The sequence below is a fragment of the Aquila chrysaetos genome, chromosome 3 (genome assembly GCF_900496995.4).
Source record: "Aquila chrysaetos chrysaetos chromosome 3, bAquChr1.4, whole genome shotgun sequence".
NCBI lineage: Eukaryota > Metazoa > Chordata > Aves > Accipitriformes > Accipitridae > Aquila > Aquila chrysaetos.
The window spans coordinates 71,569,615-71,596,988 of NC_044006.1; the positions used below are offsets into that span (position 1 = coordinate 71,569,615).

General features: G+C 38.7%; 1 protein-coding gene across 4 annotated transcripts in view; it reads right to left on the reverse strand.

The window, feature by feature from the left end:
* GALNT11 (polypeptide N-acetylgalactosaminyltransferase 11) overlaps positions 1–27,374 on the reverse strand; it is a 53,714-nt gene that overhangs the window by 14,495 nt on the left and 11,845 nt on the right. For 3 of the 4 annotated variants that reach the window (XM_030008077.1, XM_030008078.2, XM_030008080.2), the window contains exons 2-9: positions 22,079–22,411; positions 18,099–18,222; positions 15,970–16,136; positions 11,491–11,616; positions 8,931–9,180; positions 5,915–6,032; positions 3,941–4,093; positions 1,120–1,338 (exon numbers count right to left, since the gene is read on the reverse strand). In XM_030008077.1, the coding sequence (XP_029863937.1) occupies positions 1,120–1,338; positions 3,941–4,093; positions 5,915–6,032; positions 8,931–9,180; positions 11,491–11,616; positions 15,970–16,136; positions 18,099–18,222; positions 22,079–22,373 (1,452 nt within the window). In that variant the 5' untranslated portion in view covers positions 22,374–22,411. Of the gene's footprint in view, positions 1–1,119; positions 1,339–3,940; positions 4,094–5,914; positions 6,033–8,930; positions 9,181–11,490; positions 11,617–15,969; positions 16,137–18,098; positions 18,223–22,078; positions 22,415–27,374 lie in introns of all 4 variants that reach the window. The other variant, XM_030008081.1, reaches the window with a different exon arrangement.

The following is a 27,374-nucleotide window of genomic DNA, read 5'->3' on the forward strand; positions in this document are numbered from 1 at the left end:
AATAACAGCATTTAACAACTAGGGGAATCAGCCCATTGTATCAGTTTTATTCAGGGAAACTACGCGTGTTTGCCCTAATAAATAACTTTACAGCTTGGCTGGGATACTATTATAAAAATACTGCACAAATCATGGATTCCCAGGCAGCTGCTTCCCAGCAAAAATCTAATGATGTCAATAGGTTCTGCATGAACTCAGGTCCTCCAGGCTGAACCTACTTGCAGCACCAGCAACTGTCAACAGCTACTGCAGCCAGTGTTACTTTGCGGAGAGGGCTGCATCGCTATTTAATGCTTCCAATTATTGAGCTAGAAAGGAACCTGCTAACCATAATCTATGTGCACATGAAATAGTTTATTCCAAGGTCTACTCTTTCACAGAGAAGACCTTGAGAATGTTGTCTTGGGTTTGAAGTTATCCATTATTTTTGGGAAGCAGAAAAAGCACACATCAGACCAATTTGGCACCGGAGAAAACAGATGCAACTGTGTGCTGGCTTTGCCTGCATACAAACCCATAAACATAAGTGTCAGAGCTAAGGCATGAATTTAATCATGATTTCCTTCATGAATACATGTAAAAATTTATCTCTTCTACTTTGAAGAAAAAAAAGGAGCAAAACTCATTTTTTGTTCATTATCTAACAGCCTTTTCGGGACTAGAAAAGCCATCATTACTCTCAGATGCAAATGTTCATCTCTGCAGAAAATTATCCAGTAAAAGCAGTGAGTTTGGAAACTAATTACATTGTACTCTTATCATAAACCAACAGAGCATGAATATTTGAGGCCAAATTTCTCTCTATCCAAATCCATCTTCAGAACCAACAGCCATGAAAGCACATTCTAAAGACATCAAAACTTCGTAACTCAGAGCTTTGAGGTAATAAACCTCACTGAATAGTATCTAGTCTGAAGATGACCTGAAATACAGATCACAGTGAAACTGATTTACTTTTGTCCAAAGACAGAAATTCTGTTATTTTCAAGACAGCTTGTTGCAAAACTAAAGCTCTATAGAAACAGACCATTTTTATTGTATTTACGTAAACCTTTCAGAAAGAATCTCAAAATAATTAAAAAAAAAAGAATTCTGTATTTTTAAGAAAGTTTATCTTACCCTTCCACGCTGGATTATTTTCGGTCGTTTCTGTGCCCTATTAATAAAAACTGGCTGCGGAGCTTTGGCATTGGGCCCAGATATTTGCATCTCAGGATAGATATTATCTAAATACCACTTAAATGACTTGCAGTTCAATCTTTTTCTCAGTTCTACACGGTCGGTAATATTTCCATAGTTCCTCATCCTTAGCTCGGGTCTCAAAGCAAAATATTGCTCCTGTATTTAAGAGAAACAGGTTGGGTACAAGGGGAGAAGAATTTCAGATTATTGATTTCCAACTTTTTCCTGTTTGCAGAACTCCCAAAGTTTCATTTCATTTTGCTAGTCCTTTCAACCATTAAGTTTGAAACTGGCATTAGGAAATTCCAGTGTTTAGATTGCCACAGGAAGTGAGATTTATCTTGCCTAACTCTGAGGTAATCTTTCTAGACTGCTTTTTTTGATGAAGACACTTCTCAGGCATGAATCTGCTGACCTTTTTTAGATGCCAACTTGAGGAGGAAACAAATCAGCCCTACACTCCATTGGCAATAAAGGCATCCTAGACTCATTAAGTCAGAAACAAATGTTTATATCATCATCATCCTCCTCACCTGGCAAAAGTTTCTTTAAATTGGTTTGATTGTAATTGATTGTTTTCACTGTTGTGTGGTTCAAGTGTATATTGTCTTCCACAGTTTCCAGCCTTCCAACTTTACAAGTTACCAGGGCAAAAAAATTCTGTATCAGAATAAACCTATAAATGGGACTATCTTGTGAAGTTCAGTGGGACCATGCATTTATTCACATGAAGAATCAGAACTGTCACCTGGGCTTTCTGTCAAGCCCAGTTTTTCCCCTTCATCTGCACCATCTCCAGAAACGCTCCCACGATGTTATTTTTTCATGTTCTAATTTATGATTATACTCGGAATTGTAGCTGGTTAGGCAAGGACGGATTAAGATTCCGGCTCAATCTTACGTGCTGTTCAACTCTAATGCAGAGACAATGGGGACAAACAGGAATTCATGAATGTACAATGTGGCATGAATACTATTACCAAAACTAGAAGAAAAATCCCCTTGTAGAGTCTTTAATTCCAGCTAGATTTACAGAGCTCATAGAAGAGGCATTGTATTTGCACATTAACTCGTTTACTAGATATTACTTAGAAATCAGTTTTCAGGGCACTGAGCTATGGTATTTTGTTGGATTAATCTCTAGCAGACATCTGGAATTCACTTACTGTAATGTGGTTCTAACAGTTTTCAATTACCTACGGCTATCTCTGATATTCAGATGACAGACAATGCCATTCCAAGATAAATTACATATCTGTCCTTATCAAGATCTTTGAGTATTTGGATGCACTTGATGTATCACTGCTATATTAATAGCAGAGGAAGGGGAAGCATTAAGTACATTGGACTGTTGGACAACTCTGAAGAAGTTCAGAGACAGACTGGACATCACTATCAGAAATTGGTCCGCTTCAAAAAAGTTGCTCTGCTATTCCAGTTGCCTCTTTCCTGGATAAAATTCAAATGTTAGTATCCTACCTTTTCTGCATTATTTATTTCCATTGTACACATGAACTTACTTCTTTTACATTTTGCTTTTGACAGTTATGAAAATTTTGCTGTTTGCCTTCCATCATGCAATTTTATTTATTAAATATTGATATTTGCTCTTTGCTGCAAAACAGGTCCTTTAAGTCTTATCTTTGTACTATTCATCACACAATCACTTCAGTAAATTATACAGGCCCTAAATATTTGCATTACACTTATAAAAACAAAAATATTTCCAGGCTTGCCTTCCATACATAAATCTGTCATAATGACAGTCTCTGGCAACTATCAGAGAATTAGATTAGAAACAGCTGGAAACATTCAGGACAAATCTGTGATAAAAGACTGCTAGAATCAGCAGTTTAAGTCCTTGTTGGACAAAGTAGTATTAGCTGGAAATTATAACAAAGAATCAATTCCAAGCTTCAGAGAAAGCCATCATTAATCACAAAACAACTGTGCCCAGACACCAATAAAAGGGAAAGTGATAGATCAAATCTACCAATGCATTACTGAGATGGAGAATGGAGATAAAAATTAATGACCCTTAATAGATTCCTCAAACTGACTGAACATCAAGATAAAGGATAGTGTTTGAAACATAAACCTCTAAAGAATATAAAGTTAATAAATTATGTCTTGTATAGAAATTGTAGGGACCGCAGGAGCTGGCCACACAGCAAATCTATGGTCTCACAGGGCAAAAATGTCCTCAAGTATCATAGAGATCAGGGCTTCACAAAAACCCAATCTACATTCAAACGCATCAGTACCAAGATCTGAAGACAAGGAAGGAATACACTTGCCCTTGAATCCAGAAGTTAATCCTGATTCATCTTCCAGGGCAAGACTAAGAATCAGGCTGCTAATTAAAACAGAAAGCAAACAACCAACCAAGAAAATCCCTGTCTTGCCAACATGGAAACTACCTGAAGGCATATAGCAGTATATGGCTGCCATGTAATACTGATTTGGACACCAAACAACGTAGAGCTTACAAGAACTCTTTCACCATCTTTTACTTCATTAAAAAGGCATAAAACTGCAACTCCTGCAGGTAGCAGAAGTAACAGGGAGGAGCCTCGAGCACCCAAAAGCCAAATGACAGTCCTACAGAATTTAGAAATTCACATCAAAATTAACATTAGGAAATCAGACTACAGAAGGAATGCCCCATTAGAGGTGCTAACAGACCCCACCGTGATACAGTCCTTTGACAAACAAGCCAGTTTATAACCTTATTTCATGACCTAGAATTGTCTCTTACCTTATAGTCATCCATCCACACATGTGCCAGCCTCAGTGAGTTATGAGCCATAGTGTCCTGTCCCCCTGGTGAGCCATAGGGACGCCTTTTACGGAAAATATGTCCCACCCTGGAGCAGGGAATGATCAGAAGTCTACCACCACACATCCAGATCTGTCCATACAAAAGCAGAACACACCTCATTGTACGCATACTGACAAGGCACACTACCTCCTCCCCTTCTTCAAGGGATACTTAGGTAGGTTTATGCATTATGACAGGATTAGGTGTCAGCAGTGTTGTCCTACATGTCATGCTTTCTGACAAATCAAATTATTAGATCTTCAGGTTAGAAAAGACTATTTTTGTCATATCATCACACTTTCCACATAACACGACATGGCTTTCACAAAAGAAATAGTAAATCTTCTAAAATTTTATGCTCTAATGACCTACTAGAAAACACTGAACTTGCAGATTAAGATATCTAAATCTATTTACCTACATGAGAATTACATGTCCACACTTGCACAATACATAATGAAGATCAGTCAATATCACTAAGGGAGCCTGGAGATCTTTTCAAGTATAAGTACCTATTTTACACAGCTGTTTGTTTCTGTTAAGTATATGGGAACTCAGAAATACTGTTCACATTCAGATGCTACATTTAGGTGCCTTAATCCAGCTCCATTGCACCCCAAATCTAGATTTCCTTCACACTCTACTTCCATTTATTTCTTTAAATTTCTTTTTAAACTTCAGCTTCCAGCAAATTGTCATCATTGGCCCTTTGTTGGACTAAGGGGTCCTCCAATCTCAGAAGATCATCTCACATTAGCAGTTTATAATCAAGTCACTTTTAAAACTCCTCCTGGATAAGATAAAGGCCAAACTTCTTTACCACTCTCCCCCAGGGAGATGGAGCTTCCAGACATTATAAAGCTCCCTGAATATCCTCCAGTTTTTCAAAGCCCTTTTTATTGAAACTGTGTATTACACAGTAACAATAATTTCCTTGCACTCCATACACTTCTACTCACGTATCTAATAATTGTATTTTGTACTGAAGACTTGAAAGATTTTATTTATTCAGTACACACCCCTTTAAAGTCACTCAAATTTATGAGATGCCAGTTCTTATTTTTGAGCTCTAATCTTGATTTCTCTGAAGACCCAATTTGACAGATTTCTCTAAGGTTTTGGGGGTTGTGTGTTTAGTTTGGGGTTTTTTATGTTAACTTTACTTTTTAATCCCCTTTTCATATTTGTCATGATAGCATATCATTTTCAGGCAGACTCTTGTCAAACCTGTTGATGAATCCACTTTACAAAAGTGAAGAGGTAAACATGACATTGAGCACAAAAAGTTGTTTTTCTTTCAGTGGAGTAACAGGGAAGATGAGATAAAATACAGGAAGCCCAACGAAATATCAGTTTCGAATCCCCTGATTACGACTTTCTCATTATTTTTCCAACCAAGCTGACTCCTCTGCATGACACTTAATTTAGTTACAAAAAAAATTTACATTTCCAGGCCCTCACAAAGGAGGCTGAAGTGTCTGAAAAGCCCCATACATTTCTAAGGAAATATAATAAGCTTACTTATTATCAATGTTGCTGTGAGCCACACATCTTCTTAACTGACTTGTGAAATTCATCAGACATTGCTTATAAATTCATTTCAGAAGTTTGCATGATTATTCGTTTCTTATACTTCTCTATAGGTATTATGAAACGTTCCACCAAACAAAATAAAAAAATCGCAAACATTTAACTGCAGAGCTCAAAATTCTCTTTAATCTTCCCATTAAAACTTAACTTGAAGATTATTGTAAAGGCAGTTACTGTGCACTGAAGTCGTCCTTCCTGGGAATAAAAATGCCAATTTCTGTGTGCAAATAGCTATTCCAGTGCTAAAGAAACTGTACATAGGGAAGAGAAGCAGCAAGACACCGAGGTTCATAGTCCAAATTCACATGAAAGCTAGATTACCCGAAAAGATATTTCCAGATTTTCTCCTCCCCAGATGTCCATGCCACTATCATACTGTCCAAGTTCATTGAAGTACTCGCGATCCATGGCAAACAGGCCTCCAGCCATAGTAGGTGACCTAAAAAGGAACATTGAAAGAAGTTCATTTTCTTTCAGAGGAAAAAAAAACCCAGTAATTTTAGCTGAATCTGCTAGTCCCAAAGCTTAAATTTAGACCTACATAATACAATTTAAATCCTGCAGACACTAGAAATCATCAGATCACACTTCTAGACTCAAAACATTTTCAAAAGCAGATCTGTAAGTGGTATTTGTGATCTTTCAATATTCCAATAGATATTCACCATATTTCTTTGTATGCTAAGCTTGAGGAAAAGGGATAGGACAAGGAAAAAGGAACAAAGTGGCTGTCACCACTTAAAAAAAAAAAAAAAGTAAAAACTTGTGCAAGTTTGAGTCCATCAAGTTTTTTACAGTGAAACTTAGGAGCTGCCTTTAATTAGATCTGTCTTTACCAGAAGCTTTTTCCCCTACAGTTACAAACATGTACACTTGCACACAATGTGTTCTTCCCCCTCTTACAGGGGCAAATTATACAGACCAGGCTTGACTGAACTGCAGAAAGAGTAGAATCCACAGTAACACGTTACTTTCCCATATTAAATTAAATCGAGAAACAAGGTCCAAATTTAAATTATACAAGCAAGGAGGCTGCTAAAAGAAATGGTACTCTGTCTCATAGATAGACTTTAAATACCAGGAGCAGTGTTGTTTCATCATTGATGCAATGATCAATGTATTGTAAAGTTATTTACAGTTTGTATATTTGCATAGGTGTTCTCTTTGGCATTTCCCAGTTTTTCACCTTGCCTGTGCGTTACTAGAATGGTGCTCTATTCTGTAAAAACAACAGTGTATGATCCCCACTGTACAGTCTTTAGATTGAATTGCTACTGTATCACAAAGTTGCAATATGTGGATGCCCTAGAAGAGTATAAAAAAAGAGTAAAAACACTACCTAAATATGATATGATAGTTGGAACATATGATGGGCTGGGAACAAGCTTTTTCCCATCCTTATTAATAAAAACCTGTGATGAAGCCAAGCCTAAGTCTGGATTTCCTTGCTTGGTCTCACACAATTTTCTACTACAGTTTCTGTCACTTTAAAACCTGGGTTGAAAGGTTGCTCTCAATTTTTCCATCCCTGACACCAAAATATCAATTATGAAGGTCTCTAAAATGTAAAATGTAAGACTTTCCATTTGATGGAAAGCCATTTTCAAAGGTTAAATAGCAATCTAGCTTCTTTTTCAAAGCAGGCAGAGACGTCCAAGTACGAAAAGTCTCTTTCACACTCAGAAAATGTAATCATCTTAGATGATTAGACTCCCTTTAACTGTAAAGTTCTCTGCCTTTTCCATGGGAGTTCTTCCTAAAAGTGAGTTGAAGGAATGCAACAACAGTGTTGAACACAGCAAGAACTAACCTTCAGACATTCCCCAGATTAACTGTGAGAACAGTTCTTAACAGAATAAGGATTTTAAGACTTTCTATGCTGGTTCCCCATTCATGTTTTCCCAGTCTGTCCTTTCCCTTCTGGCTTCAGAAACTTCCACAGTGACACTTCCCAAACAAGCCAGTCAAACTGTTAAGTAACTTCAGAAGTTTCCTGGCTTCTCAGACCAAATCTTGTGATGGGTAGACATGGAAAGACTAACTGCAGAGCTGTCAGATAACAGCAGAGAACCTTGTCCTGGAGCTGCTTGCATCAGCTCGAAATGCTCTTCATTTACGGTCCAAGAAAAGAGAATGAAAGAGAGATGAGACCGCCCAATTCCTGATTCACTTTGCAAATCTTATAAAAGTACCGCATGATCTGCAAGGAGTCCGTTTGTAAAAAAGGTAAAGTTCTTCCACCTTACAAACCTGAATTCTGTACCAAGATGGATACCTGCGACTAGAAAAAGCACAATCAGCTTCTTGCTATTGCTCTACCAGCACTGGCCCTTCTCATGAAGGGCTTCATGCTGGGACAGCTTCTATTCTCATGTCTGAACCATATGTGCCTGCTACTAAAAAAAGGTGTCTACTGACATCATTTTATAACAGTTATGTGTCCAGCCGGAACCAGATATTGCCAGTTCTGTACAGGCAAGACAGCCATCATTGGTTAAAAGATTAAGGAAGGTAACTTTCAAGTCCTAGTGTTAAGCTTTACCAAGACTTTTGTTTCAGAACAACCCTCAAAAGACCACAAAAACAATACGGAGAGACTTCTAACAGACAGTTTTAGGCATTTGCCACATTGTGCAAAGAGACAAGTCTTCTTTTAAAGATGGTTTTCACATCCATGTGTGTTCATTTAGGATGCTTTATGACAAAATAATTGCTTGTTTGAGGAAAAATATAAGTGAAATCTAAAGCAAAAAAATGACGTTGACATAGAAAATTACCATATGCTCTTATGTTCTCTGCCATCAGCTAGAAAACCACCTTTCTATTACCACAAACACATATTTTCCCAATCTAGCAATTCTTTAGCATTCCATCGCAGAAATTATAGAGTCTATATTAGTGAGCTATGCAGGCTATTACTTGCACAAAGGTGGTTATCAAAATCATCATTAAGCCAAACATATTGACAGACTGGAAACAAACATCAATGCATAGCTCAAAAGTGAAATTATTGGACAGATTTAATACAGAATAGCATAAGCTGTTTACAACTTTTGTCTTTAGCAAAAGCTGCTGTTGTACAAGTGTTCTCTAAAAGTGTGCTTTCTTGACCTAGTAAGACAGGTATATCTAATTCATGATTAAATGCAAGAAATTAAACTGAAATAGGTAATAGTAACCAAAACTATTTCTAAGTAAAATAAACAACTCAATATCTGACAGGTTAGGCATCTGCTTCTAAAACTGCACACCCAGATAACACTCCATAATGCTTAAGAAGTGCTTCTGATCATCCATATGTTACACAGAGCTTCACACCACATAGGAGGAACCTTACTTGATTGGAGCAGTGGCTCCCTCGGGTCCTTCCAGTTCTGACAACGGAACAAGATCCCACTTAAAGTGCAGGCCCCAGTTAAACCCTCCACGCACAACCGGGGAAGAGCTGTAGGTAAGCGTGTCAGCACTGATTATGTCAATCACAGGGCACACCACAGTCCTGCGATCTTCTCTGATGGGAGTCAGCAGAGGTTGTAACCACATCTCGTTCACCTCACAGTGACTGTCCAGGAATACCAGCACTTTCCCTACAGAGGCCAAAGCACACAAAATAAAGATCCATGGTAGCATGAAACCCACAAACACATACGCAATTATATCAGCAGCAGAGTATCAGCAGTATCCTCACCACCCTGTGTAACAGAGGGGAAACACCACCTGCAATTGGAAGCACTGACAAACCAGAGACTCCACAGGGATTAGTTCAGTCACAAAGGCAGAAGGCAGATCACGACTATTCACATTCAAGTAGGCCATTATTTGCATTTCTTTGACAGGGTTTTATAGTCATCAAATTTTCTACCCAGATTCAGCAGAGCTACTGTACTTTAAATGAAACATCATCAGACCAGCACTCTAAGAGTCAGGAGGTGCATTTGTCCTAATGCAGAGCACCTCCGACGCCTGAGTTACACTACAGAGATAGATGACAATAACAGATATTGGGCTGGATTAATTATCCCCATGACAAAGCTGGTTTTGTCCACTGACTGTAATCGCCTTGAGCTCGCTTCATATCACACTTCAGCACCCATCCAACTACTGTTGCAGCTAAGATCTGTGGATTTTAAACAAAGTCATTCTGATGAATTAATCTGCATTCATCCATGACACAGGCCACAACATTCGAAGTCCTGAATATAAAGTAACACAGAGCATCTCCCCATTTCATTAACTCTAGAGTGATTGTGGATTCATACCAGTTTAAAAGAAGAGTGAATGCCCTAAATGGGCATAGCCAAATTCACCAATATTAGACCAAGCAACACTTCAGTCCCATCAGTTTACATGGGGATTATCTGCCATGGTCAGAGAGGGCAGTTTGACCCATGAGGGACCTTCAGGCTCAGCTGGTCGAACAAGTCATCTGAATTTTTATGATCCAACACAAAATTTATATAACACTAGAATAGCGTGGAAGACATGGGAAAGAGCTTTAAAGAAAACAACTGTGAAACATACATATAGAACGAGACACCCATTAACAGACAGTATTGACTGAGGAGGGAAAAAGAAAAAAAAAAAAGACTCCAGCAGTTCAGAAGAGTAATAAAATGACTTAAAATTGCACTAACTCAAATGAATCCTAGCACATCTTGGAAAGTGCAAGCACAATTTTCTCTCTGGATTATGCCATTACAATGCTAATGAGTAAACACCAATTAAGGGACTTGATCTGCCACTCAAAATTATTTGAGAAAGTAGCACATACTTTCTCAGATGCCAAAGAATTTAACTGGAAGCATCTTATGGTAAAAAGCACACAGTGTACATAAAGCACCAAACATTGTTTATCCCAAATAACACTCACTGCAACAACAGAAAAGCTTGTATGAGAAACATTACAATTAGACTGGCGAATTAGAAACCAGATTAGACTGTACCTTAATAAGAAGTAGATTGCCATTTTAGAGCACCAGTTTTCACATGAAACATGCAGAAAATATTCTGTGACCACAATACCTAGCGCAGATGGAGATGTTCCTGAGACAACATTCTTTCAGGGCAGGAATAGGGAAAATTCTATATTGTCTCACTAAATTTTGTCAAATGCTGGTTTTGTTTTACTATCTCACTGACCCACCCTAAAACATTAACTCATTTTATCGAAAGCAAACCTCCACAAGAAGAATAAAAAAAATTTACAAATCAACAGTTCAGACAAGGTTTAAAAGACACTCAAATTTGGCTCCAAATTTGTGAAGTCATTGTTTGGGTGACTTGAAAAAACACCTCCCCCCTCCTACACAGCATAGATTTCCTAAAGTTAATTACAAACTATAAAACCAGTGAATTTATTATATCTACTCTATATTTACATATAAGTGAGTACCAAGTCCTCCTTGCTTCCTTCTCATTGAGTAACAGAAAAACCTCAGGTGAGGACTAATTCAATAAAGCTATGAGGAAATACTGGAGAAAGCTTTATAAAGATCATGGTCAACTGCATGATGTAAACATTTAAATACACAGGTAATGTTAGTTAAGGTCTCCAATTATCATAATACAGGTATCACTGAAGACACTTTGTGTAGCTGTTGCGACATAAGTTAATATAACAGCCAAAGTCAATGCAATTAACTCATTTCAAAGTCACTAATATTCTGAAACAATTGCTAAAATGTCTCTCACCTAAGATAACACTAATCCAAAGCTTTCTTCCCCTGTGCTAAGTTGTGTAGCTTAGAACATGGCATGACATGCAGAGCCCTTACAGAGGGCTAAAGCAATCACAGGTCAAACATTCAACATCTGAAAGAGCTGCACTACAGAAAGAGAAGTCACCCAATTAACATATGGTCAAAGTATGCAAGGAAAAGAGAAAGAAGAAAGTATACCTGTGGCATGAGAGGCTCCAATCATTCTTCCTCGAATCAAGCCTTCCCGCTTCTCATTTCTTACCAATTTTGTGGTTTTTGGAAGCTGAGTTTTAACATATTCACCCAGGTCTTTCTTCAAGTCAGCTGAGAAAAAGAAAACACAAATTCAACTACAGGATGGAAATTGTGAAAGTTCTGCTTAGTCCCAAGATGGTCAACTCAAAAAGGCCCAAAAACTTCATCAAAAAGCTACCGCAATACAGCACAGCTTCAAACCAAGAGTATCAAAAGGACAGTCAGTCGTCCCACATCCTACACCTGCACTCCAATTCTGGTGGCCTTTTTTTATTGTTTTATTCACACATTTTCCTATTATCTGCTTCACTTTTTCCTGCTGCACTGTGGAAATCCACATGGACAAAGCAGGTACATAGCCTGCATTTAAGAGGGTGATGGATCATATGACTGGGATTGCCATGGGTTGCAGTCCTGATAGAAAGCACTTCCTTGTATCTTCTCAACTAACTTTTTATGCACTGCCACCGTCTCAGGTTTTATACTTAGCCTTGGTTTCCTGAACAGACTGGATTATTACCTTTTTGTTCTGTTTGCAAAACCTTTAGTACGATATGACTCAATTTAACTGGAACTACTATACTCTATGCTAAAATGAATTACTGCTGCTAAAAAAAAGAAATAAAATAAAAGGCACTTCCAAAGACATTTCCAAATTCTTCTCATGGTGACTGTCATTTACCGCAGAAGTAATGAAAGCCCTTTCACACAGGCAAGTGATTTAAATTACTATGTTCCTTATGCTAAAACAAATGTTAACCCCTTTAAAAAGAAGCATGAAGACACCTTTCATTATCTGTACCTGCTTAGCTGATACAACAGCAGATACCAAGTACAACTCACTCACAGGTGGTTGCTTTTCTAAAATCCAAAAGGATCAAAGACACTGCTGGCAAGCATGTGCTTTTGAAGGAGAACAAAGTTCACTGAGGTCTATAGGCACTACTGTAACTTAACTTATATCGATGGCAGTTTTAAGAGTAACAATACTTTTTTCACCCACGAACAGTGATTTCTAACATTAAAGTAGGACCACTGAAGAGAAGGACACATGAAGACTGAAATAATGGAAAAACATAAGTTAATAAGCTTATGGAGAAATAAAGAGGAATATAAAATGAGGAAGAAAAACAAAAAGCCAGCTGAGACTTTACAGAGAACCTTGGTATAGAGAGGCAGACAGACTTTCAACAGCAGGTATGCTGGAATAAATATTATTATTATGATGAATATCAGTTCAAACATTAAATTTGCTGTTAACACGATTAAATGCCAAAGGAATATATGTGGAAGCCAGAGCTGTAACCTTCAAGAGGTACAAGAACTTTCAGACAGGAGGACTGAAAAGGAGATTCCCAGAAGCAACTCCAAATGTTAAGATCTCAGCCTTTGCACTGCAAGGAGGCACTATGGATAAAAAATGAGAAAGTACCACATAGCAAATGTGGTGCTAGAGAATATTCTAGGACAAAGAAAAGTCTGTGGAGAGATGCAGACAGGATTCATTTGGGTCACAGGCATTCTCTCCTCTGGTCTTGACTGTGACATCATATGCCAGAGACAATAGGAAAGATTTTTTTGGAGAAAGTCTCCTAGAAAGTTGATGAAATGAAGTCATCTCTAGGATGCTACCCAAATGAGATACCCAAATAAGCAGGACAGAAGAATTTGCAAACCTAAAATAAACTAGTGCTTGAATCATTCTTCACCTGATGTATCATAGCAAGGGAAAGACAGCATACAACTGCGGAAAACAAAGGGCTAGCACAAAGCAGAAAAGGTCAGTTATCAAACTCAGCACTTATGGCAAATAAGGCTGCATGAAAAGGACATACAATACAGGAGGAAATAGTTTTGCATGTGCAATAGCATGTGCAAACTTCTGAAAACAGCAGAAGAAAAAAAAAAGGTCAAGTCCATATTGGTACCTAAACTAGACCCACAACACGGGCTTGAGTAGCAGAACCTAAAAGCCAGTAGTACCTAATGGCTAACATGGTCTCAGAGTACAGTTTTAGCCTGGACAAACTAGTATTCTGCTGGAAACTGTGGCCAGCCATTGCCTGGAACTGAACATATCATGGACGATTCTCAATAGGCAGTTTGGTCTCAGACACTTTTTGGGGTTTTTGTTGTTGATGGGTTTTTGTGTGCCAGCTCCGTGACCACTGGAAAGAGTGATTTCTTCTGACATAACCCAGAAAATTGCTTCAATACAGCCTGCTTGAGAAATTTTGCTCCAAGGACAGAATTGCTCCCTTTCAGCCAGTAGACAGTCTCCAAAAATTACTCTAGCCATTATCTTGCTCCAAATCTATGTGACAAAGGCTCCTCCAAACAACAGAAATCTGGGATGGGAGTCAGGGGTGTTATTATTTCAAAATACTGAGTTGCAGACAATTTGCTTCTTTTCTGTTCTTCAGTCTCTTCTTCTGAGTAGAAGAATGCCTCCAGTAACAGCCTTCAACATATCCTGTAGGCTGTTCCATAACAGGTAAAGCCTAAATCAGGGAGAAAAGAGGTTGTACTAGAAAAAGAAATCCTGCCTTGCAGCAAAGGGAAAGAAAAATATAACAGTGGACTCAGCTGAGTCATGGAAATGCCTCTGTAGCTAGTAAGACTGTTGATGATTGAGTGTAAGAAGCTTTTTGAGGCAAAACTAGATGCAAAGGCCCAAGCTTTGCACAACAGCAGTGACGTGCAGCACAGCTCCTACATTTAAAGCTGAAGAAATAGGCAGAATTTAATCTAAGAAGCCATTTCAGGAAGTATGTAAGGTAGGGAAAATGAATTAAAAAAATAATAATAATAAATAAATCAGAGAGGCAAAGAGATTAAGCAATTTGCCCAAGCTCACATGAGATCCATGGCAGAGCCAAAGTCTTTGTCCATCTCCTCAGTCATCAAACCAGCTTTGCCTTTCTTCAGCTGTAAAATTCCACCCATTAAAATTAAGCAGCAGTGCAATCAAGAGCAGTAATTCTCTATATAAACAATATCTCCTCCCATCTTCGGCTTCAAAACATATTAATTTGAAGTTAGAAAGGCAAAAGTAGCTACTTGAATGTTTTGAACCTAATTTGGCCTTCAAATAGCAACAGACCAGACAAGTGATGGTATTACTGCCTAAACACAGGCATTAACTAAATGCATTACGATATTCTAAAGAATGAGTTTTCAACTAAGCTTAGTTCTGAATACAAAGGTTACGAAACTTTAAAACAACAAATTGCTCAAGAGACTTTGCAGCAAAGAGCACGTATTGCTTCCAAAACACAAAACAACAAAACAAGCTTTTAAATATTATGCATTCTTATCAGCAAGGGACAGTGTTTGATCTTTGTTCTCTCTTGTATCTTAACACTTCATCTGACCTCAGAGAAATGAACTAGCTGCATAACAAGAGAATTTCATTCTATATTATACATATCTAATCAGTCTCTTAAAGCAAGTGAGACCTTAACCCAGAAACTAAACGATGAGACCAAATGTGTACTAAAAAAAAAATATAATCTAAAAATCATTTTAAAAATGCAAGAAGTTGTGGACTTTGTATGTACAGAGGCAAGCAGGGAACGTGCACAGTCCTGCTGGCAGGTGCTGCTACGCTAACACATTCCTCAACAGGCATTTTGCTTCTGAAGTGCCAAAATGCTTGAATTGCGTGTCTGTCTTTACCTTGTCCATCATTCAAGAGAAAAATGCCGAAGCATCAATCTTTCAACAACAGTAAAGCAATTCTGCAAGGTCTACCCCTCCAGGGCCCCTCCCAGACTGAGGGAGCAGAGGCTGCTCCACCAAAAGCCAGGGACAGCTACTCCTAGGGTGGCCACAAGAGGCTGTGCGAGAGCCACGCAGAGCCCTCCCAGGAAAGGCTGAGCTCAGTCCCAGCACCTACCAGTCTGAAATGCTGAGCAAGTACAAAAAACTGACGCACTGTTTCCATAGTGCCGCATCAACTTATTTGCAAGACCGCAGCTGAGACTATGTGCATTCAATTCCTTTCAGATGCATTCACAGTGAGTATTGGCCCACAAAGTTTACGGAAAGATCAGTGTAATCTGCTCTGAGCACCAGAGCAGCCAAGCAAGGTAATGTTAAAAACAGCTGAACTATAAAGAACAGCTTAATCACCCCCTCTGCAAATACACAGTCCTCATTATTACCTTCAAAGCCTGTTTTTAAATGTTAAAGGCTGTATGATACAAAGCTCATCAGTGTCAAAGGGGATGTCATCTTGGGCTTCTCAGAACATGATGCATCTTTACTGCCTGGCACTTTTTGGAGATGGACTGCAGTACAAATCGGTTTTGCATCATGTCTTCCATGTTTTTATTATGACCAGTCAATAAAGCACAGGAAGAGATAGGAAGGTCAAGAAGTGTAAGCACTGACCAAAATATTATTGAAAGGTTCTCTCACCCAATTCACTGTTGTCATCCACCAAAATAATTTCATGAAGAAGGTGTGCAGGAGTGCGATCCAGGACACTATGTACCGTGCGAAGCAGGGCAGAAAGCGCTTCATTGTAGAAACAGATAATAACACTGGCAGATGGCAGATCGGAAGGATAGGACTTCTCCCTACATCTGCAAACAGAAATATAGTAATTATCACTATTTTCAGTGGGATTTCCATAGGACTAGGTCACTACTGAAACTTCATAAATAGCAAGCAAACATTAAATGTGTAGGAAGAACCCCTAACTTGAAGATAAAGAGCCCAGGTGTATAACATCTACAGTAGGACTCAGCATAGTTACTCTCCACATAATACAGACTTATAATTAACATTGCTGCTTGTTAGAAAACAGAGGATATGATGGATTGGGGTGGGAGTGAGACTCACAGATCCTCAAAACATAAACAAGAAAAAACACCAAGGGCTTTTTTCAGCTGTCAAAACACTGTCTAGTACCCTCAGGTAGCTCAGACATGTACAGGAATGGCAAATATGACATGAGGCCTACAAAAACCCCACAACTTTATTGGCCAGCTGCTGGAGACTAGGTTAGATTTCCCAACATAGCTCCAATGGTGCTAAATACCTATTTAAACAACCAAGGTTGGGATTCAGCCTGCAGATGAAGACACTTAAGTCTAGTCACTGCTGTCAGTGGAGTATAGATAGTGTTCAGCTCACCCTAAGGCTGGCAAGTGCATTTTGTCAGCTGAAGAGCTCTGCATGCTCCATTAACTGCATTGACTGGATCTCTGCTAATTATAATAAAAGCAGAGACAACTGACTAAGATGCAGTTATCTGAGTTTAAGCATCTTAATCTGCAAGCTGAATCCCACTCAAAGCAGAACATCATTCTTTCTTTCTCCTCATTTTCAAAATTTGTCCATACTTCTAATAAGGCACAGTATCACAGATTAATGCCATTTGAAGATCCAATAAAAATAATAAACTATAAATGAAAACCCAGAAACGTACAAGAAAAATCTTCATTGACTTGGAATGAACTTAAGTCTTGGGAGAGGCTTTTAAGCAAGTACAATTCATTACATCTTACCTGCACCAGAAAAACCACTAGGAAAACACATGCAGGTTTATTTATTTTTAAATTCAATGGGGTTTTTTGTTGTTGTTACAGTGGTGGTTTTTTTCCCCCTATATGGATCAGACAGATTATAGAAAAAAATCTGCTTTTTTAATAGAAAGTGTTCAGAGCAGTGCAATCCAGATACCAAGCAAGGACTTTAACTGAGAAACAGAGAGCCTTTGTCATCAGTCATTCTTCTTTCTTATCTTCTGTAAGCTTAAAAAAAATAATGTGAAATAGTACATAAGGTGAAAGTCTGTCATTAACTTGGGCACTGGAACATTTAATGTCCATTTTTCAAAGGTACCAAACAGAATTATAGCATCTCTTCCGGTAGTTACAGTACTGAGTATCTCAAAATGAAGCTTCAAAAAATAAAAACATTGTAGCCTGCTTTAAGCAGCTGACTACACAGCTAGCAAGATGAAAGAGACATAGGACATGTAATCTTAGCATTGCTGGAAAGAAAGTTTGATTCCCAGCTTTTTTCCACATTGACTTTTATTTAAAGTATCATTATTTTGGCATCTTGTTTCTATCAAAATCGCTGTCTGCCAATCCTACTACTCACAAAAATTAAATTAATGTCATAAAAGTTTGAATAAGGGTACAACTAATCTGGTTCTTCATTAAGCATTCTTAAAGTGAATTAAGAATCGGGAAAAAAACTTTGCTTTCAGGGAGTAGCAGTCTTTCTTTTTGCATGGAGCCTGGCTTCTGTGGAGCTTTACTTGTCACGTACCTTCTCCAGCCAGCAAAAAATTACATCTCCAGAAACAATATTCAGTCAAAAAAAGACAGAAGAGACCAAAGAAAAAAAATCCTAACCTCAAGCACTCCTGTTTAAACAGCTGAAAATCTGCCTTCAGCAACACAGGAGGCTGAAAGAGTATCTAACAGAAGTGTAATACCAAAACTGTTCAATACTACATCAGGTATAACATGAGTAACAAGTCCTTGAGCACATGAAATTATATCATGTTCTCTCCAAAAATCAGTACATACTTTGCATCTCTTGTATCAGGCACCTCCCTGTGGTATCCCAGCCGATTACTGATAAGCATATTGAAAGCATGCTTCTGATAGCCCAAGTCTCTCACTTCTTGATCTTCTTCATTAAAAATCATTCCTGCAAAAAAACCATGCCAAGATCAGTTAACAGGCTCAAAAATATCCTTTGGAAACAATCAAGGATTGAAACGTATGCTTTGATCTCCCCTAAAACCCACTGTGTTCTTCAAAAATCCCTCTGGTTTTGCGAAGTGTATTTTTGTGCAACTATTTTTGTTACCCCCCACAAATAGGTACTATTCATGAGTAGCCCTTGCAGCTATAATAAAATGGAATCATTCTCTAAAGACTGATGGTTCCATTGTGTTTATTGCCTTACCAGATACACTCCCTTCACTTAAATGCCCTCTGATTCTTAGCACCACATAAAAACCAACATCAAACAAGAAACGCAGGACAGACTTTAGCACACAATGCATCAGCACCTATCCCTATAGATGAAGGGTCTGTAACGGGATTTTTGAGAGAGAAAATACATTTACAACAGTAGAAAAACCCTCACAATAGCAACTCCAAATTCATGCATTTTTCTCAAGTCTGCAGTCACATAAAAATAGCTATGAAAAACCTGTGAACTTCTTGTTTGTATCACCTGGGACTTTGACAGCAAGTGAAATAGCAACAGAGCTAGCTGTTTATTGATTATTTAGCAGAAGCATCAACTGCTGCTGCGCATGGCAGAGGCAGCAATTGCTGGTATAAATAAGTACACTGCTAGAAGCCAAGGCTGAAATCCTCAATTGCATCCTGCCTCCCTTGACTCAGTGCCACAGATTTCTCTGAGCCATAACTCACCAGTGTGAACAAAGTATTACGGTGCTTCACTCAGCTCTTCTACAGAGAAACAGGAGGGAGAGGAGGGAATTAGTAGCCACCACTTGTGTCTGCTAGCCACTTCTGCAACAATTCAGGTAGCACAGCAGTGACTTTTTATTGTCTCTGTTCAGCTGGCTGCACAGAATGAGATGTGTGTGTCCCCTCCAGCTATTATCAAGCTACAGTGGCAATTTCAGTGAAATTTCAGTACAAGAAGGGACCAAGGATCATGTAATTTACATGATTCCACCCTGCCCATCATCTCTATATGGTTCAAAATCTGCAGAAAATAAACAAGGGGGTTCCTCCTTCACATGCTACCATACATCTAGGATAATATGTTTCACAGAATCATAGACTAATTTGGGTTGGAAGGGACATCTGGTCTAATCCCCTGCTCAAAGCAGGTCCAACTATAACAAAGTTGCTCAAAACTTGTCCAGTTAAGTACTGAAAGCCTCCAGTATCTCCAAGGACAGAGATTCTACAACCTCTTCATGTCCCTGTTCAAGCATTTAACCATCACTGCACTGAATATTTTTTTTCCTCTTATCTAATAGAAATCTCCTCCTTGCTTTAATTTTTTAACATAACCCCATGCACCTCCGGAAAGAGTCTGGCTCCATCTTCCCTACAGCCTCCCATTAAGTTGCTGTTAACAGCAATAAAATCTCACCCCTCAGCCTTCTCTCTAAGGCAGAATAAACCCAATCCTCTCAGCCTTTCTTCATACCTCGTGTCCTCCAGTTTTTAACAGCTACGCAAAAGCCAGCTGAGCTCAAGCCCAGAGAAAATCAGATGGGTTAAAAAACAGAAGAAAAGGTCATTAAAAAAGTTTTGAAACTTTCTTCCTTTTCAAACAAGTAGTCCTGGTTGGCCTTCAGAGCACAGCTGTGTCACTACCAGTTGTGTTTCAGCAAAGTCTACCTACAGGTGCAAGATGACCTTCTAGACAGAATTCTGGGCATCCACATTCCCACCATTTATGTTGCCCACCCTGTCACTTTTAGTCTTGATTACAGCAATGGTAATGCAGCTGCACTATCAAACACCTCAACAGTAGATGCCCTGACATTTGCGCAGGACCAAGTGGGAAGTGCTGGGTAGTGGTTATCTGGAAAAGATGTGGCTACACCCATATAGTGTGTCTTGTGGTGACTGACGCTATCATGCTTATGGATGAGCGCTCCCACTGTGGATAAGTTCCATCACAGGGACAGGAATGAAGTCTGTTCACAGTGGCAGTGCCACTCTTCTGGCACCAGTGGTCTAAAGCAGTAAGTCAGTCCTCCCTCTGAACCACATGCATTTCCAAAGTAAGGTTTATGGCTTGTCAGTTCAGACACCCAGCTCCATCATTCTTTAATACTCAGCGTCACAGTAACACTGTGCCACTGTGTCAACTTAAAACATTTTCTTTATACAAAGCACAAGCTTAAGAACCACATACCAAATGTTTCATTCTACAATCCATCTATAGCCAACCACTAACTACTTTTTTCTGATCTTCTGAATATAGACAAGAAGGAATGCTAATATTTTTAAAACATTCTCATGAAGAACAATATCCAAAATGCATCCAAAAGGCCTGGAAGATTTCAGTCCAAACAGCAGATAAAAGCCCTTGGAAAATAAGGGCTTTGCAATCGAAACATCAGTTTAGGCTTTACTTCAGCAGTGTTATGTGGCTCTCCCAGATTAAAAAAAACAGATAGATTGTCCTACCAGATGACAGTTTGGTTTTGGCTGTCATATGCCAAACTTCTTTTCATTTTTCTTTTTGCTTTTTGTGTTTATCACTGCCGTACCCTAGACAGACAGGAAGCCCTTTCCTGCAGCACCTGATCTAATTCTAACAGAGAGCCAGCTGTCTCCTGATGATTCATGTAGAATTTATCCTGGCACTACAATTCCCCTTGGCTTTCACCAACCAAACCAGTCACTTGGTTTGAAGATCAAGCCACTTCTTAGTTAAAAAGGTCCAATTTCTTTCCTGGCCAGTACTGAACAGTTGGAAAGAAATGGCCACCTCTGGACTGGCCTTCACCTCAGTTGGCTCTTATGCTTTTTGCAGTAAACTGATAAACATTTGTAATGCCACAGGGCAACGTGAATTGGCATTTTTTCCCTACATATTCACACAGATCTAATGACCAACTTGGAAACTGAAGTTTGGTAAAGTTCTATAAACTCTTGAAGCTGGTGATCCAGCATTCATCCAAAGTAACAACAAAGGACTTCAATCAGATATGAGTATTAAACTCCTGGCTATAAAGGGTACTATGCTGTAATTCCCAAAGCAGCAGACACTGATACCACAACACTCCACATCTGCCTCCAGACTTAAAGCAAGTTTGCAGGCCAGTATGCAACATGCGTCAGTTTGCGTATCTGAACACAACAGCAAACATTAAGCAGTAAGCAGTTAAATATACAAAGCATTTTAGTCTGGAAGGCAAGTTTGGAAGACAAACTCAAATCATCTCATTGATGAAATATGCTCCAACAAAACACACAGGCCTTTGTTGGTACAAAGTAAGCAGGATTTGGCCCTAACCACCGTAATCTCAGTAAATCTTTCACCATAATTTGTCCCACACACATTTTTTGTAGATTATTTCATACTCCAAGGATATTCTCCAAATCAATGGGTCTTCTTCATTGTGCATTGTTATCAAGCTATTTCTAATTACTGCATATGAGTAGAGTTTCTCTGTGGCTACTAAAAGTTCGTATGTTTGAGCCCAGGCAACACAGGAGTAAGATATGAAACAAGCATACACTGAACCTTCCAAAAGCAAGAACTACGTGAAGGGTAGACACCTTGCTGTAATCCAGTCCTCCTCATTAGCACTTACACAGCACAACTGTAAATGTTAGGAGACATATATTTTGGATTAAACACAATAGAATAAATTTCAAGTAATTTCTAATGAAGGGAGCCACTAGTACCACCTGCATGTCAACAAACAAAATGACTTCATTACACTATCTTCCCTGCAATCCTTTAAAAAACAAGGAAACAAACCAACCAACCTTAACATCTCATTTCTTTTACTGTTTTAATAATTTTGTCACCAGCACTGAAAACCGCTTACCCATTTCAGGAGAGAATTCTACCTCCCCCTTAAGTGGGTCCTGGACATGATTTCCAAGAGGATTTCCTATCTTACTCTCTCTCTGTTGCAATTCAGGTATATGAACAGGCCCCCGTGTAAAACGGGGGTAGAATTTTTTTGGAAATGGCCTCTGAGGTTCCAGCCCCTTGACGGGCACATTCTTGAAGGATTGGTTCTCTTCACTGAAGTTGAAATAAACAAAGAGCAGAAGTGTCCAGGTCACAGATGTGAAAAGGCACCCATAGCAGAAATAGCGAAGTGTGACACTTCCCATTGTAGACTTAGCATCGTTGAGGACCCATTCTCAATTACCTGAAAGAGAGTGAAAACACATAATTTGAGAGTGCTGCCTGTTACCTCATCAGGTCTATACATTAGGAAATGCATTCTATAGGTTGCTCTTCCATAAAATGATTTTTGAAACTTGAACTTTAAGCACAGACCTTAAGAATGAAATCCTTTTTCACTTTCCTATTCAAAAAATAAACATGACCAGTTTGCACATTCTGCGTACTGCTTTAAAACATGAAGTGAACAATCACTAAGAGCGCAGTGACACATCACAATTAAAGGTAAAAATGACTAATTTTTCCTAATAATAGTTATATAATTATCTCTCTTCCACAGCAGTACATTCCTTGTATGCCTGCATTCATTTCAACAAGTCACTATTTAACTAAATATACTGCACACAGGGAATTGATTCTTCACAGAATCACAGAACGGTTGAGGTTGGAAGGGACCTCAGGAGGTCACCCCTGTCCAACCCCCTTGCTCAAGCAGGGCCACCTTGAGCCAGTTGTCCAAGAGTATATCCAGACATGTCCATTTTTGTAGTTCAGTTCCTTTCCTGTCCTAAAGCACAGAACAAGAAAACACAGACTCAAAAAAGCTACATAGTTCAGTCCTTCTTGCCCCAAATTTAAGAACAGCCATCATGAGCACCCCAGAAATTCCAGAAATCATGGGGTGCAATTTAACAACACATAGCACCACGACAGGCACATTTACAGACACTCTTCTCTGCAGAAAGAAACAGATATGGGATAGGGAAAGAGCAAAAAGCTCCAAGGTAATTTATTGGGTTCCTGCAGGCTTCTGCAGATTCCAGAAGAGCTTCCATACTCCCTGAAGAAGATGCCCACCTAGAGCTGGAAGGAAGTACCCATCCACTAACACAATTTCCCCAAGCTATATTGAAAATTACTATCATAAGCAAATCCCTGAAGTAAAGCATATGAAGCTGGTGATAACATTTTATTTATGGCCCAGGAGAATCAGGTAAACTTTCTGGAGTTTCTCAAATCTAAAAAAGGCTCCAAAAAAACCCCTTCAAAACTATACAGCTCAGTTCCCAAAACTGAGAATAACACTAACTCAAACAATTAGATTTCTCTCATCATTATCTAACCACAACAAATTCTTTGCATAGTAACAAAAATTCAAGAAACCATTTAATCACCTTTTAATTAGCAAAATATTTGTTTTAAGAAAATAAAGTATTGGGGTAGGAGTCAAGGGTTTATGCTGATGCATTTTTCAGACTTCTCAAAAAGTCAGAAACTACCAGAAGTCTTCAGGTCAGCCTGGCAAAGAACAAACCACAACAACATTTGTGAGTACAAACAGGTTATTCCCTTCTCAATGTGGAAAACTACTAAACAGCGGTAGAAGGAATTCATGATCCCAAAGAAACCTATAAAGATCCCACTTATTTTGGCAATGTAATTCTCAGTCCTAAGTGACTTGCATCCAAAAAGAATACACATCAAAATTCAAGCTCACATTTCCCAGACTGCAGCAGGTTATTGTCTCCCTTCCAAAATAAAATATCCACAAAGTAAAATAAAGCAAAAAAACCCCAAACCTCCTCAAAAATAATTTACTCATTGTTCTTACCATGTCAAACTGTCTCACTTCTGCTAGGCAACAATCTACACAGCAGTTAAGTCCAAGGAGCTTAAAAAGGTCTTAAACAGGGTTTAAACCTCATACTGACCCTGTGCATACAGATGAATTGCATGGTCTATGAAACAGGCTCCTTCTCTAACACTGTCACACAGAAATCTTGCTGCTTAACTGTAGAGCCATGAAATTAGTCAGGCAACAAATGCTCTGGGGCAGAAATGATTCAAAAACCCCTCATTCTAGCTAGCAGAATGGGTTTACCAGTTGGAGAAGTACAGATTGCCAATCCCCAACGCCTTATTCCCTGTGCTAACAGTGGTCAATGATCATACCAACATGAATCTAGGCTCAGAAAAAGTACATGAGGCTGCAAAGGAGCAAGATTAGATAAACACTTATATCCTCTCATTATAATAATTCTTTCTGCCAGACAGTCTACAGACAATTAATACTTATCCATAAAATAAGATCTGGGTGCTTGTCAGCTTTTTTTTTTTTTTTTTTTGCACAGCCACAAGGAGGTCACCTGCTGTAAGACTTGTCAAAACCTAATATACTGCTCCTCAAAACCTGCTAGAGCTGTTTTCCATTCATTATGGTAACACAGATGCACAATCCTAACATCACAGCACATGCACTTACTGGAACAGTTCTATTCCACAATGTAAGATAAAAATTACTATAACAGAGAAGGAACCTTTTCATTTCAGAGCTGTTTAAGGACACATCTACACTGCTGCTTGCACAGGAAAACCAAAGATAATCCTTGCTATCTCAGGTAACAGCAGGAAGACAGGCACGCAGAGCAGAATTCATCATGGACTAAGTATTTCCCCAGCTTGTTGCATCCCTTTTACAGCTCAGAGCTCCACCTTGCTGCTGTGGCACTTCTAGCCAAACTAAAGGAAGTTTGCTGTGACCGACATCAGGCATACTCACATTAAAAGAGGAAGAGATAAATTAGTAATCTCCAGAGTGAAAAGATTGCTGTATATCCCTTCCATCTGCAGAAAGCTGTCTGACCAGGCTGAAAGCACACACTTGGTTACTGTTACACAGGCAACAAATGCAAACCTGAGCATGATATTATTTCCATGTGCTCCTTGCTAAAGCAGAACTGCTTCACCTTCCTTTCCACTCCTTCACTGCTTTGCAGTTTTGTAGAAGGATACAAAGGTTGAAATACTACATTTAAATCAAATGACAGAACCTCCACAATGCAGAAAACTAGGCCCTTTCAGTAGCTTGCTATTCAACCAAGACACTTGGTAATACATTTGGCAGGAAAATACAGGCTCACTATTTATTTTCTTTAAGTACCAAATGTTTTGTTAGACGCTTAATTTTGAAGGCAGAATGGAAAAAATTCAAACCCTGCCTATGAAAAGCACATTGAGGCTTATTAGTTTACTTTATTCACCAACACATATGCATTTACACAACCACTGTTCTATGGTTTCAACCACTTCTACCATTTAAGCAGCCACAGAAGTCATAATCTGCGTCAGAGCTGCACACTCCAGTTTTAGACAGTTTTAGTTTGACCATGACTTCTTACAGATGTGTTTTAGCAAAGAAGCTGCAGTACGTTTTCAAGTCCTAAGCAACGTCAGTCCTGCTTGGGACCTGCCCTGAGGAACCAGGAGAACCTTCCCAGCCCTATACTTTTATGCATACAAAGTACAATCACATTAATACATCTCCACCTCTCCTCAATATACCACGAAACAAGTATCCCTCCGTTCATTTCAGCACACAACGAAAAAAATAACCACTTTGATACATGCTGGAGAGAGGCAGGAGAGAATACTTCAGCTGATCACAAGAACCCAGGAGGAAACACTCAGTTCAGAGGCAGCCACTTGGCCCTTGATTCTTCCCTCACCCATCTCCCTATCCACGACTTTCTTCTGCAAGCCATCTAGACACAGTGAATAAAAGCCTTACCCTGTCCAGACTCTTTTGCTTTCCAGTTCTGTGAAGTCTTCTAAGATACACGCTTTGCCAATTTACCCAACAACTGCCTGTGACTGCCTATGCGTGGTCACAATACCCTGATGATCATCTTAAACACCCGTCCTCTCTGTTGGTTCCTCCAAGCAGGATTTTGAAACTTACACAAAGCCAAACCATTTTTTTTTTCCTTTTTTTCCTCATCTTTTTTTTTTTTTAATGGAGACAAGCTGTTCCTGAATACAGGATCTTTCTCAGCCCTGATACATGCTGCATGAGAAAAACAGGTTATATATATTTTTAACTCAACAGTCCTAAAGCTCTGCTAATGCAAGCAGAGCTAGCAGGTTTGAACAGTTAGATAGAAACAACTTAAATCAAAAAAGCGGAATTGCATTATCCAGATAATAATGTCAATGGGCTCATAAGAGTAATTTTCACCTATGCAATAAATACCGTAACACTGAGTCCAGTCACCAATAAATTGCTATTTGGACAGTATAGTTAAAACACATTTCTATTTATTTATTCAAATGCAAACAAAAATACTAATTGCCATTAAAAAAAACCTCATGATTTAAACATATCAAGAATTGTTTCACAATACAGTTCCTCATAGATTTTACTAGTAAATGAGACTAGGCTTGAAGGGTCTATCATATTTCTCCCCTTCATTTCCGAAAAGCAACAAAGCTGCCAAAAGTAAGTTTCCAAAATACCTCAAACAATTCTCTTTCCCAAAAACTCATGTCATAAAGAACATCCAGAAAGAACTGAAGACACTTCCTCTTCCTTGGCAATATAGGAGCTTTCACAGCAAATAATAAATGATAACAGCTTTAAGTATTTTACAAGCATTCATTCACATACACAAGACTCTAGCGATACATGGAGTTTATGGCTGTTTGCATTGGTATACTTAGGAATCCAAAGATACTTTAACATGACAAATCATTCAAGCTGGCAGCATCTCCTACATCAGGAAATTGCAATCCATTTTGGAGGCAACTGGGGTGACCAAGAAAGGAAAAAATTTATCTTAGAAGCTGCCCCCATCAGCATCAGCTCAGAAAAGACCAAGACTGAAAGGCACAGTATTCTGAGAATTTCTAACCAAATATTCTACCTTTCAGTCTCTCTCTTGTTGCTCTGTTTTGACTGTCGTATATTTATTGCCTGATAGTTTTCAGACTTGAAACTTGGCAAAACCTTGGAACTGAGTTTGCAGACCCACATGCCAGAAATGCCAAGAGTAAAATATTCCTCTCTAATTTCCATGAATTCCAGTACAGAAGTCTCAGTTCCTTGCAGAAGTAGTAAATCATTGATATTTTTTTTTCAGAGAACTATAAAAGTTAAATATTAGTAACTTAGTAAAAGTCTCCTAAAGTCAATCAATTGCAAAGCTGAAAAA